This window comes from Bidens hawaiensis, unplaced genomic scaffold, assembly GCF_021521415.1.
Source record: "Bidens hawaiensis isolate Kalapana, Puna unplaced genomic scaffold, B.hawaiensis_p1.1 tig00022914_1, whole genome shotgun sequence".
In the NCBI taxonomy this organism is placed as follows: Eukaryota; Viridiplantae; Streptophyta; class Magnoliopsida; order Asterales; family Asteraceae; genus Bidens; species Bidens hawaiensis.
Window position 1 is genome coordinate 89,767 of NW_027493588.1, and position 13,844 is coordinate 103,610.

The 13,844-nt window shown below is 34.3% G+C and overlaps 1 protein-coding gene across 1 annotated transcript; it reads left to right on the forward strand.

Moving 5' to 3' along the window:
- The first annotated feature begins 5,156 nt into the window (after positions 1-5,156).
- Positions 5,157-13,643, forward strand: LOC143566577 (zinc finger CCCH domain-containing protein 6-like). Its single transcript, XM_077053242.1, has 4 exons — positions 5,157-5,292; positions 8,002-8,211; positions 12,515-12,639; positions 12,734-13,643. The coding sequence occupies exons 1-4, from the start codon at positions 5,233-5,235 to the stop codon at positions 13,593-13,595; spliced, it is 1,257 nt and encodes a 418-aa protein (XP_076909357.1). The 5' UTR covers positions 5,157-5,232; the 3' UTR covers positions 13,596-13,643.
- Positions 13,644-13,844: the final 201 nt, after the last annotated feature.

Genomic DNA, 13,844 nt, shown 5'->3' on the forward strand with positions numbered 1-13,844 from the left:
GCATGAGTTTCAATCTTGCAGATGCTCTTAGACCATCCGCAGCGGAAAGGAAATGGCAAGGAATGCCACTTGGCTAATGAAGAAGACTTGGTGACATGTAGAGAAGCGTTAAAAAAAATGACACTTGACAACATCATTTTTTATTTTTTATTTCTAACGATTCTCTTTCTAAGAGCATTCTCATCCAACCCCTCATATTATGTGAGTGGTGTTTTTATAATTTTGAGAGTGATTCAGGGTGTTGTAAGTGAAGAGTTTTTATATTTTACAAAAATGTAGTGATTTTTCTGTATATCATCTCATATAATTTTTTAATAAATTTTGAAAGTGGTTGTGAGTGAAGGAAAGAGAAAAAGCAATGATAAAAGGTATAAGAAGTATTATTTAATTGAAATGAAAAGAGAAAATAAAATAAGTTTTAGTGTAATTTTTTGTTTGAAGATAGAGAGTGAAATGAGAATGCTCTTACGCTTTAAATTTAAAGAACTCCGGTCTCCGGACTCCAGCCATAACTCAGTGTCATTTTTATTTTTAACTCAATAGTTTTCACTATTATAACTTTTTCAAACTTCAAACTTACTTTTTTAAGTATAACCTCGGGTCCTCAATACAAATATTTATTTGTCTGCAAGCCCAGCCAAGCCCATTAAGTAATTTTATAATATTAGCCCGCATGCCACAAAACTTCCAAGCCCAAGGTAATATGAATATCAAGAGTCAAGACCCAAAACCTACGTAGTTTAATGGCCCCTAACCCTTAGTCTAGTGGCCCAGTGCCACTTATTGTTTTCCTAACTTTACCTCCCAGAAGTCTAGGCATCCGTAGTGGATGGGTTAAAAACGCATATTTTTTTATGCCACATCAATATCACGTAAACACGAGAGATTTTATCAAATTTATGCGTAGTGGTTAAAGCCCTTTGTAATTATTAAATAATGTTTAAATTAAATAACAAAAAAGAATGAAAAAAAAAACCGAAAAGGAAAGATTTGATTGGTCATCTGACCATCCTTTTTACATGACGCCGGAAAAATGTGCATGCCTAAAAAGCAACAAAAACGCGTTATGTATAACGGTGTTTGGACGTTTTTGGTGCAAATTGGGGATGAAGCCCCACTATGCAAGCCCTTGCCCCCTTCTTGAATTATTGTTAAGCGTTTTAAGGGAAAAAAAATAGTGATTCAAATGGTACTTTGAAAAAGGAAATCACTATTATAAAAATCAAAGATCTCTTAAATAGAATAAAGAGTAAAATTGTGAAATAAGCTACTTATTCGAAAATGGAGACCGGGAAAAAGGCAAAAGTTAATGATATAACTAGATTTGATAATTATTAAAGCATAACTAGTATTTTGGCCCGTCGTGTTGCGGTGGGATGCGAAACCTTAAACGAATAAACTAACAACATCCAAGCGTTACCACGAAATCAGTCATTGATTAACATTAGGAAGTAACAAATCGAAGTAATCGCAATGTGTGGAATTGCAAGAAATACGAACAACCACGGAAACAAAACTTAAATTCTTTGCCCGGTAATGAAACATGATCTCCCCAACACCTTTTGATATATTGAAATCCGATGTGGAGTTTAGGTATGTGATTCCAAACCTGTTGCGGATGGATGTGTGAGTAGAATTTATCTTCATAGCATTTGTGAGAGGATACGTATTTGGTTTTTAATATATATGTCATAATTATATGACATGACAAACAAAAAAAACAGTTAATGTAACAAATAAGACTTCACTTCATAGCATCCACAACATTTTTTAAACAATTATAAATAGGGGATTAACGTACAAATAAAATTAATGTGCTAAACATGAGAATCAAGTAGAGTAATTATATATACAAGTAGAGTAATTATGTAATTACATCATAGAGTAATTACGTAATTACTCTATGATGTAATTACATAATTACTCTACTTGTAAATATAATTACTTGTGACATTCGTCAATTTCGGGTCTTGTTTGTATTCGTTTTTGTATTTGTTTATTATGTAAACCGACCCGATTTGTAAACCGAAGCTTATGTTATAATCAAAATGATGGATTTATATTACAATATTGTTTCACACTTGTTGGGTCTTGAAAACATCATATTTTTATTTTTATTTTTATTATTTATTTATTTATTTATTATTTATTTTTGTTGTTTTGTGTTTTTGTCTTGATCCATTTTGCATGAAAACTCTTGTGTCTCACATCCATATTTGACCACCAACATTACCCTATATATACACCACCTTTCCTCTTCATTTTCCCTTGCTAAAACTCAAAAAAAAAAAAAACTCTCTCAAACATCAAAGATTCAAGGTTATCTTCTTAGGTGTTATTGAAGGTTTTAGTCTTTCATCTTAATTAGTTTATGTAGCCTTATTAATACTTGTTTATGGTTGTGCAACATATATATAATATACACCCCTTGTTTACCTTTGGTAGTTACTTCTCCGATTCCGGTCGGTGAGGTTTCGGACCTCATAAGGCAAGGCTTCATGGAGGACTTTGTGTCCTTGATATATATACATCTATATAACTTGTTCATACATATTAATCTTGCTTATTTTAGTTTGTTGGTCATGTTTACAAGTTCCATGGTTATGGGTTTTTAGGAGTCTATGCTTCGGTTTAACCGTAAATAGCTCTAAACCGTAAACTGAACTTTGTTACTAGTTTTGTTAAATAATTGTTTAAACATACTTATTGTTAGATCTAAGTTTCTAAAGTCATTTTTACAAATTCTATGGTTATGGGTTTGTAGAATCTTACCTCGGTCTTAACCCAAAACACGATCCGAACCGAAAACCGAACTTCTGTTTAAAGACTTTATTGTTAACTTTTGGTTGTAAAACTTAAAGTATTTTATTTGTACATTATTATAAAAGTTCTTTAGTGTTTGGACATGTGGAAACTATCTATGAACTTGTTGTGAGATGGAAACCGAACTAAACCGATTCTTACTCGCTTAAGACACACAAGTGTGTTTTTTTTAGCCGTCAAGACTTGTATATTTCTTTAAAAATAGTTACAAATTGATTTTTAAATATTTTCTTAAGTACTTGGAAATGTTGGATCCAGCTTGATCTCATAACAAAGTTTGGACCGACAAAACCGAACACTCGCTTAACGTGCGTTGTTAGTTCTAAAACAATGGAACTACATACTTGGTTAAGTCTTATTAAATTTTATTGAGTTATCTCATAACATTCAATATTTTGGAAAGTTGACTTTGGGTTTGACCAATTATCAAGACCCGAACCGACAACCCGAACACTCGATAAAAAAAAACCGTTTTAGTATCTTTATTCCAAAGGGATTTGCATTCTTGCATTTTACCCACCTTATTACTTAACATAGGTTGAGTAAATATTAAGGTTAGATACTTTAACCCGGTTTCGAGCAAACTTACATTTTTAAAGGGATTTGCATTCTTACATTTTACCCACCTTATAACTTAACATAGGTTGAGTAAATATTAAGGTTAGATACTTTAACCCGGTTTCGAGCAAACTTACATTTTTAAAGGGTTATTATTATAAATTCTTAAATAGTTACATTTTAAACCTTGAACTTTAATTATTTACATTTCTCAACATTTATTTTGTTTAAAGACCTTCAAGACAACCTTTCTAAATTCAAGACTTCTTTTCTTTTTAGGCATTGTGTGTTAAACTCGTCGTTCCGACAAATCTCCAAATTATCATCTTTCAAGTTTACTACTTGAAGGTGAGTACTTCATACCCCATTTTCCATCTTTTATTTTGGGGGTGACATTTCATACTTATTCAATAAAATGCTTTATATTTGAATCTTAAACCACAAACGTAGTTGTATACTTTACCTAAATAATTGCTCGATTTGGTGTTCTATGCTTATATGCCTATGTGTTTTTCGCTTTTGGTTGGTGGAACTATAAAATCCTAGACTATTTGGCATCTCTTTATAGCAAGGTGTCGTTAACGTAATGCAATTAACAATAACTATAAAATCCTAGACTATTTGGCATCCCCTTATAGCTAGGTGTCGCTAATGTGTTTAGCGATATCTATTTATCCAAATTACCACTTTTATTTATCGTTTCGTATTCAAGTTTTGTGGCTATCTTTATTATATACTAATATGATTAAATTTATGAATTGCTCACCAACTTTTGTGTTGACAAATTTTATTTTATGAAATGTTGCAGGTTTGCATCTTGGTTGATTTATGATTGTGAAGAAAATGACATCAAAGACCTTAGGATATTAGTAAAAAATGAACAATATCAAATTTGCCATATTTTGTGATATCCTGTTTATGGTTATTTTATGGATAATTGTTATGTGACATTTTCGATATTGTGAAATGAAATGAGTTTATTAAATACTGTCACTTTAATTAGTGTCATGTGCTTATGGACAATCGTTACACCTCGGCATGTTCCGCCGCCTTTGGTCGGGGTGTGACATTACTCTACTTGATTCTCACGTTTAGCACGCTAATTTCATTTGTATTTGATCCAAACCCTTATAAATATGTCGGCCGTAATATTAGATTTCAAACATCTTTCAAAAATATCAAATTTTAGACAACACTAGCTCTTTTTCCCGACACACATTTCAACTATCCTTCAAAAACATCAAATTTTATACAACACTAGCTCTATTTCCATCCTTAACATCTTACATACTTATTATTGTGTGTGCGTAAGAGTGATGTGCCCATCCCTCTGTCTACTTACGTCGCCAAACCTCCAAGCCAAACGACATCCTTCTAACGCCACCTGTCCGTCTCCCACTCATTCGAACATGAGAATGAAGTCTCTGTTGGAGATGCTCTAATATAAATGTCGTATTCGTCTTGTAAATAAATAAAAGGGACTAAAGGTAGAGTTTAGTGTTAGTTAAAGGATGACATATGCGTTTGAATCTAGTGTTAGTGTTGTACGACATCTGTCTCTCTCCATCTTATTATCTCTCTCTCTCATGACCTAGCCTCTGTCCATCGCCACCACCGTCCGCCACCACGGCCGCCGTCCGATCTCCAATCCTCAACCAGATCACCGTACAATATCCTCCGTCAGATTCATTCCATTTCGCGAACACGTTACTCAACCTAGGGTTTTAGAACGTAACTGTAATTAGGGTTTTCTATTCGTTAATGTCATCCACGCGGTCTAATTCGATTGATTAACGAGATCAATTTCGGTAATCCAAATCGAAATTGTTAATATTTGTTTCATTTGTAAACATGCGAGGGTTGCAGAAATCAAAACGAGTTACTTGGGCCTCAGATTTAAATCTGTGTCAGGTATACATAATACGCGGTTAAAATCGGTTTCGGTTCGGTTGTTGGACTGTTAATTGTTACTTCTGCAATCTAATACAGAGCTGCATGTTGACTATATTGACTTAAATATATTGATGATATACAAGTTAAAAAGTTATATTGATGAAGTGATTGCCATCTGTGTTAAATAACAACTTATAATGTTGAAATGAAATGATAATGTAGGTGTTGAATTGCATTATAGTTTAAATGCGGTTCTTGACACGCGTTTGTTTCGTTGAGGATGAGATGGTTTCTGAATTGAAGTACTTGCATTATCTTTGGTTGAATTGTCTTCTGTTGGATATTGTGTTTTGTGGTATAATTGTATAATACTGAAATGATAATGTTGGTGTTAATTCGCGTTAAAGTTTAATTGTGGTTCTTGACATGCGTTAGTTTGGCTGAGGATGAAATGGTTTCTGAATTGAAATACTTGCATTATCTGTGAATGAATTTGTTCATATTGTTTTTTGTTGTATTGATGATGCTCTGTGGCTTCACACTTTTTGTTGTATGTTTATAGTGCCAAAAAGAGGTGAAAGGTGATGATTTTCTTAGAAATGTATATGCAATGCTTATTTTACTTGAATTGTGTTGAGTAAAATGAATGAATTATGCGTGTCCACATAAAAAAAAGTGGTTCTTGACATGCATTAGTTTGGTTGAGGATGAAATGGTTTTTGAATTAAAATACTTGCATTATCTGTGGTTGAATTGTTTGATGTTGGATATTGTGTTTTGTGACTTAACATTACTTTGTAGGTTGTATCATGCTTTATAACTTCACATTTTCTGATGAAATGAGTTTATAACTGTCATCTGTGTTAGATATCTATAATACTGAAATGATAATGTTGGTGGTAAAATGGTAATGCTGGTGGTAATTCGCGTTAAAGTTTAAATGTGGTTCTTGACCTGCATTAGTTTGGCTGAGGATGAAATGGTTTCTGAATTGAAATACTTGCATTCTCTGTGAGTGAAAATTTTCATATTGCTACTGGTTGTGTTGATGATGCTCTGTGGCTTCACATTTTGTTGGATGATAAGTTATCTCTTTGTAGGTTGTATGTTTATAGTGCCAAAAAGAGGTGAAAGATAATTATTTTATTAGAAATGTATCTACAATGCTTATTTTACTTGAATTATGTTGAGTTAATGAATGAATTGTACATGCCCATATCAAAATTTATATGTGGTTCTTGAAATGCATTAGTTTGGTTGAGGATGCATGGTTTCTAAATTGAAATACTTGCATCATCTGTGGTTGAATTGTTTGCTGCTGGAAATGTTCAGATTGTCTTTTGTTATATTGATGATGCTTTGTGACTTAACATTTTGTTGGATGATAAGTTATCACTTTGTAGGCTGTATCAAGCTTTGCGTCTTCACATTTTATGATGAAATGAGTTAATAACTGTAACCTGTGTTAAAGATGCATAATACTGAAATGATATAATGGTGTTGAATTTGATTTCTTTATTAGGATGTGTGAGGATGTAATGTTTCTTGACATGCATTATCTGTGATTCTGTGAATGAATTTGTTTACTGCTGGAAGTGTTCATTTTGTTGGATGATAAGTTATAACTTTGTAGGTTGTATGCTTATAGCGCCAAAAGAGGTGAATGTTGATGCTTTTCTTTGAAACTTATGTATCATGATTGTTTTACGTGGATTCTGTTGAGTCAATGAATGCATTGTTACATGTTTACTCGTTTTAGCTTGGTGAATTTAAGTTTCTTTTAGAAATATTTGTGAAATAACTAGGTTCGTCGTGCTAATGGTATCTTTTGAATTGAGTTTATGTCAAGTAAAGGTGGATAATTGATATTGTATGGTATTGCTTGGAGATGTAATAAGAAACCTAGGAAATAGGACTTTGCTCTGGTTCCAAGTTAGCAGTTTTATTGGTAGAAGTAAGCATATATGAGTCTTTAAAAGCATACCTGATGTTGCTGAACTATTGAGGTAGCAGCTTAAAATTCATCTCTAGGTCAAAAAGTGGGATCAGATGTTAACATGAACATAGAGAATACTTTGGGAAAGGCTGCTCTGTTTTGACATTTGCTAACATGAAGATCGATATTTGCTGCCAGTTTTTTAATATTCTTTTTAAAGAGTCAAAAGGGTTTGCTTTTTTTTCCCCAAGTCCTAGTAAATAATTAGTCAATAATCAACTTTGATGTCAACAGATCATATAGAATGGTGTTTGGATGTGCTTTTGTTGTTTGAAGGTATAATAATTAGATAATCATGTTTGAGTGTTAGGAAAGTCTCATTATCTAACAATCTAATTGATAAAATGATCAAAAAGAGCTTTTTTTTTTGAAGAAAGATGGTGGACTGTAGAATGAAAATAAAACTAAATAAGCACATTTGGTTTTACATTATCATAGTTAGCTCTGTTGTAGTTAGTTTGACACTCATTGTCCAAAACTAGTCATTTGACTCCTAAATAGTTGGGACTTTAAGTCACAATAATAAGATAATTATAATTAGTCTCAAAAACACAAATGTTGAAGGCAAAAGATTTTAAAATGAACGTTTCAGTGTGATTATTTTCTTTACGTGGGAAGACCTGTTTTATGTGCATAAAATAACTAGAGAACAGTCTTATCATTTAAAATTTTGGGTTGTGTAATGACTGAATTTCTTATATAATTTGGCTAACACTAATGTATTATAATAGGTAAAGCTGTTTTTATCAGATGAATCGCCATCCCAAGTAGGTTTGGGCGGTCAAGATCATCTCCAAGCAAAGGACTCATGGTCATGGCATTCAGGGGGATCAAGTTCTGATGACAATTTGCCACCTGGATTTGAAGGAATCCAGCCTTCAAACTTATTGCAGAACAAATTATCTCAAATACCCCTCATCCAGTGGAAATGTCCTACCAGAGTAAGTTATTTTCGTCTAGTTTTTTACTTCTTATCTTGATTGCAAGTACTCTTGATTTCAAAAAAGTTACTCATTAGATGTAAGCATAAGTTTTCTGTTTTGTTGTTTGTGTCATATTGACAAAATGGGTGGGTTGGGCGGGTGATGGGTCGTGCATGGTTTGGGTCAAAATGTGTTCTGACTGAAATGGGTCAGGTTTAAACTTGCCATTGTAGAAAAAAATACCACTCTGAACCAATGTAATTATCAGTTATTAGCTGTCAGTTGTTTTATATAAACAAAATATCTTTCTATAGTTTTCCAAAAGCACATATAAGTTTTGGTACAGATCATAGTTACTAAAAGCCCTCGTTTCTTGCACCTAGGCCCATTTTTCAGGCAAGGCTCAATAAATGCGCGTCTAGTTCCTAGGCGAGCGCTTTGGTTGTCTAAGTCAAGAACATGCGAAGATAAAAGCCGAGCAAAACAAACGCAAGGAGTGCTACCGGAACTTAGGTCTAGGAGAAGCCAACTTGCATTTGAATCTTGACTGTTTTAGAACTTTTGGTACTAATTAGATGATATTAAATGTTATATAATAGCTTTTGTTTATTCTATTTGAAGATTGGTATTATTTTTAATATACATAATATAGTTATTATTTTTTATTTAAGTGCGTTTTTTTTTCCTTAGGCCCTCGCTTTTTTTTGCGCCTAGGCCCCAGGCGAGGCCTAAGAGTGCCCGTTGGGAAAAACAAATTGGAAACTTAAAGAACTATCAATTATTGAATGACTGATATTGGGTCCTATGAGTGCCAGTAGTAACTTTTTGAAAAATTTATTGAACATGAACATCTAAATTTGTAATTTTAACAGAAATAAGGTACTAAGGCAGTGAAAGATACTGATCAAGTAGCTTTGTTCTTGAATAGAAGTTATATTTGACTTCTGCATTTATGTTTTTTTATAAAACTATATGATTTAGTACTTGGTTTTGAACGAAAACCAAATCGACTAAAAATTATCTTTTTTAACTTGCTCTATGACCGTGGGTCGGTGAAATTTGATTGTTTGACAAGTGCCTTGAATTATATAGAATTATAATCTAACCAAAGAAATGTTAATGCTAAAGAATGTTTTAAGTCGAATATTGTATCAGAAAACCGTTTACATCTTAAAGGTACATATCATAAGAAACTATATATTTTCTCACTTCTTACAAAAAAGGTACCTCAACATAATTTTAACATATTAAAGTCCCACTACAAAAGTATCCTTCAACCCAAGTCTGTTAAATTAAGTACCTACACTTGTCTAGAGTACTACCTGTGAAAAAAATATTTACAATAATGACCTGTTAGCTCTTAAATGTGTAAAAATTTAATCAGTTGGTATTCAACTTTTTTGTTTGCAAAAAAGAATGTATATAATATTATTTTTACGAATTTAAGGGTAATTAGTCATTGTTTTGAATACATTGTTACAAACAAATGCATTCCAGATTTCTAGACAAGTGTGGTTTAATATAGTAAAATTGTGTTTGGGGACTTTTTTGTGGTTTCTTGCATGTGCAGGGACTGTTATATAGTAAATTATGCCTTGAAGGACTTTTTCGTGAAAAATAAGAAAGGATATTAATTTTTATGATATTAACCCTATTTTAAAATGTATACTTATGCATCAATATCTACTGAAATTTAACATAAGAAATATGGTTGTGATATGCCTAAAAGGATAGCGGCACGTGTTTTACACTGATCGAAAACGATAAAAGCGAATACCTTGAAATGCTTTAAGTTGTTTTCTACAATGTTTATGCATTGAAGCTTAATATAACTTTATTAAAGCTAAAAAAAGTTTTTATAAACCAAAAGGAGGTTTATACAAAAAAAGGTGGATGAGGATATGACATAAAATATTGGAATGAATATATCAGTAATATTAGTTATTAAATATCAATATAAGTTTTACGAAGAAAAGTACTTTTATTGCGCTGATGTTAATATAGAAAACATATAATGTATAAAGTTCACATTGTAAATTTGGACAAAGATATAATCGCACATCAGATGCCAGAAATCTAATTTTTTCACAAATATGAAGCATAATGAATTCTTTTATCAATCACCAAAGCAAACACCTATGTATTTTATTAAGAAATGTTGTAAACAAAAAAAAAAAAATAAAAAAAATCTGTACACTTGGAGTGTAAGTAAAAGGGCACAAAAAGTTGTATACGATGCATCAAAATATGAATAAAAGGAATAGGACTTTAGTGAGGGTTGCTAAGGTGGATGTGTGGCCATGCGAAGTTGGACCTGATAAGAAATGATGTTTTTTTTGAGAAATAGTAGAGGTAGCTAGTATTTTGGATAAGATAGGAGACTGTGATGGTTTGGGCATGTGAAGAGGAGGCAGGTGACGATGCCAGTTATAGTAGGGGAAACCCTCATTGTGGAGGGGAGGAAATATAGAGGCAAACCCAAACTAACTTGGAATGAGTGGGTTAGGCAAGATTTGATAGAGTTACACCTCTTGAGGACATGATCCAAGATAGGAGTTCGTGGAGACATAGAATTAAGGTTCGGGATCTTCTTTAGGGTAGTGACACATTTGGCAGACTTTGCTTGCAACTGTCGTCTACCATTGTGTCTATATGTTGTTCTATGATGTTGTGTATGTTGGTGGTAGCATTCTATCATGACATTTTGGAAACCATCACTAGCACTATATTTTTTTATATTATGCTTTGTAAGTAGGTGGTGTTTGGAGCCGAGTGTTTTTGTTTCACTGGAAGCAACTTCTCTATCTCTTGGGATAGAGGTATGGTTTGCCTACGTCTCATCCTCCCCAAACCCTACCAATAGCTTTTTTATGGGTAGGATTTTACTGGGTATGATTGTTTGTTCTTGAGGATTAGTTCTTAGTATAGATATAATAGTCTACGTAACAACAATCCATATCAAGTACAATTCCCACCCGATACAAAGCTATTGGTAGGGTAGAGGGAGGGAGGGTGGGATGTAGGCAACCTAACTTCTATCCCAAGGGATAGAGAGGTTGCTACCAGTAAGACCCTCGACTTTCCCCATAGTTATAAAAGCCCTCGCTTTCTTGCGCCTCGGCCATTTTTCAGGCGAGGCTCAATAAATGCGCTTCTAGTTCCTAGGCGAGCGTTTCGGCATTGTCTATGCCAAGAACATGAGAACATAAAAGCTGAGCAAAAGAAACGCAAGGGTTTCTATTGAAACTTAGATCTAGGAGAAGTCAAAAGGCATTATATTGATACATTTTGTTATTCAAGTTTTGGAATCACATTTGAATCTTGACTATTTTAGAACTTTTGGCACTCATTAGATGATATCAAATGTTATATAATAGCTTTTGTTTATTTTATTTGAAGAATAGTATTATTTTTCATATACATAATATGTTTTAAATGTTTTATTTAAGCGCGCTTATTTTTCCTCAGGCCCTCGCTTTTTTTGCGCCTAGGCCCTAGGCGAGGGGTATGCGCCTTGACTGCGCCTAACACATTTGATAACTATGGTGTAGGCGAAGCTCCTTAACCCAAATCATAAATTTCCATGAACTTCTATCCTCTCCCATATTCTCAAAGACAAGTAAGTCTAACAAATCTCGGCTAACCCGCTCATCCCATGTAAGTTTAGGTTTGTCTGACTCCTTCCCGTAACATCGAGTTATCACTGCTCTGATTGGCATTGTCTCCTACCACCTCTTCTCATGTCCAAACCATTTCAATCTACCCTCCATTATCTTAAGATACACCAGCCACCCCTAGTTTTTCCATTAAAACCTCATTTCTTATGCGATATAGTTGTCGATAGCGGCTGTAGGGAACGCTATAGCGGGCTATGTAGCGAAGCGCCCTGATGCCGCTATAAGATGTTTAGCATCCAAATAGCATATAAATGGCTGCGACTGTTAGAATATCTTTTTCTAATATAAATAGTGTTTTTAGGTGATTAGTGATAGCATTTTGTAGCTATTTTGGTAGTGTTTTCTTTCTGTTGATAACAATTGTCAAATAGCGTTTTTGTTGGTTCTAAAATTTTCTACTACTTTATCTTTAAACGTGAAATAGCAGGCGCTATTTTTTTGCTATTGCTACCTAGCATATAGGTAGATTGTGGTTATATACCGCTATTCGCTATTGACAACTGTGGGCCGGTCTAACTTTGTGTGTTAACATCCACCTCAGATAATAGTCTATGTATAATTCTTAAAATGCTTATTTTCGTCATCTTTTATACAAGTTATTTCTAATACTATTTTCATTTCATATCTTATATTAATTTTCACAGTTTATTTTGGATCCTACATGGCAAGTGGCAGCTGGAGAAGAAAGCAAAGAATTGGAGGTTGAAACTCAACGGGAGATGAGAGTACTGGAAGCAGTTTATCCACGGCCATCTGCTGTTCCACCAAAGTTGGTCTTAATATTTCTCATATGTATTATTATTTTTATGATATTTTTCAAAATTTTCCCATTTTTGATTATGCAAACATATCCATTTTTACAGCCCTGCATCAACAATGGGAACTGATGAATCATATTACAACGATCAACACACTCCGATCATCCCCATCACACCCATCGAAGACGAAGACACGGCACCCGACACATCATCATCATCATCAACCAACGGTATGCCACCACCACCACCTGGCGTGGTCCCAGGTGTCGAACCGGATGTAGTAACCGCAGCCTATTCTGCTCTAAACGCAGCCATGTCAAGTACCGCTCCAGGAAACCTAATTGACCCAAGCTTGCTCATCAAACTCCTAAGTGACCCTGGTTTAATCGAGAAACTAGTCTCGACCCATGCACCGTCCACATCTACTCAGCAACTTTCTCAACTCGGTCAGCAAATTTCTCAACTGCCTCCTGTTCCCGCTACATTGCCGCCACCCATATCTTTACCCGACCCACCATTACCCGTTCACACCCGACCAACTCACCTCCCGTTTTCAACACCGTCTTCTAGCGGCACACATTACCAGCCACCGAGTCGGGTGGGGCCCGTACCGGTTCCCGTTCATGCATCTGTTCCCGCTCCGGTTTCAGTTCCGAATCTGCAGCCTCCTCAACCGCCACTGCAGGAGGTAAACCCACTGGCTAAAAAGGATTTAAATTATTACAAGAGTCTGATTCAGCAGCACGGTGGAGAAAAACCGGAAGGAGTGAATAATAATAACAATAATAATCAGAAAGGGCGCGATGTAAAACAAAAGAGTATGAAGCCGTGTATTTATTTCAACAGCGCTCGGGGATGTCGACATGGTGCGAACTGTGTATTTCAGCACGAACGAGTTAATAATAGCTTGCAAGAAACACAAAGTGCAAAAAGAATGAAAATGGATAGGGAGATAACTGGTACATAGATGCTCCAATTTTGGGTTTAAAGAGTTGGTGTAAATGTGTCTCATGGGAGGGTGCACTTTGTGCTAAATCTATAAGCTCTGTGCTTGCTTTTACTATACTCATCTACTGCTTCGGGCTAGTGGTGATGCCACCATGTCTTTTTGTTTTTCTTTAACTTAAAAATTTTGCTTGATACATCTTTGTTGTTGGTTGGTCTTTTGCATGATGGCCTTTTTGGGGTCAACACACTTTTGTTCTTTAAACTTCGG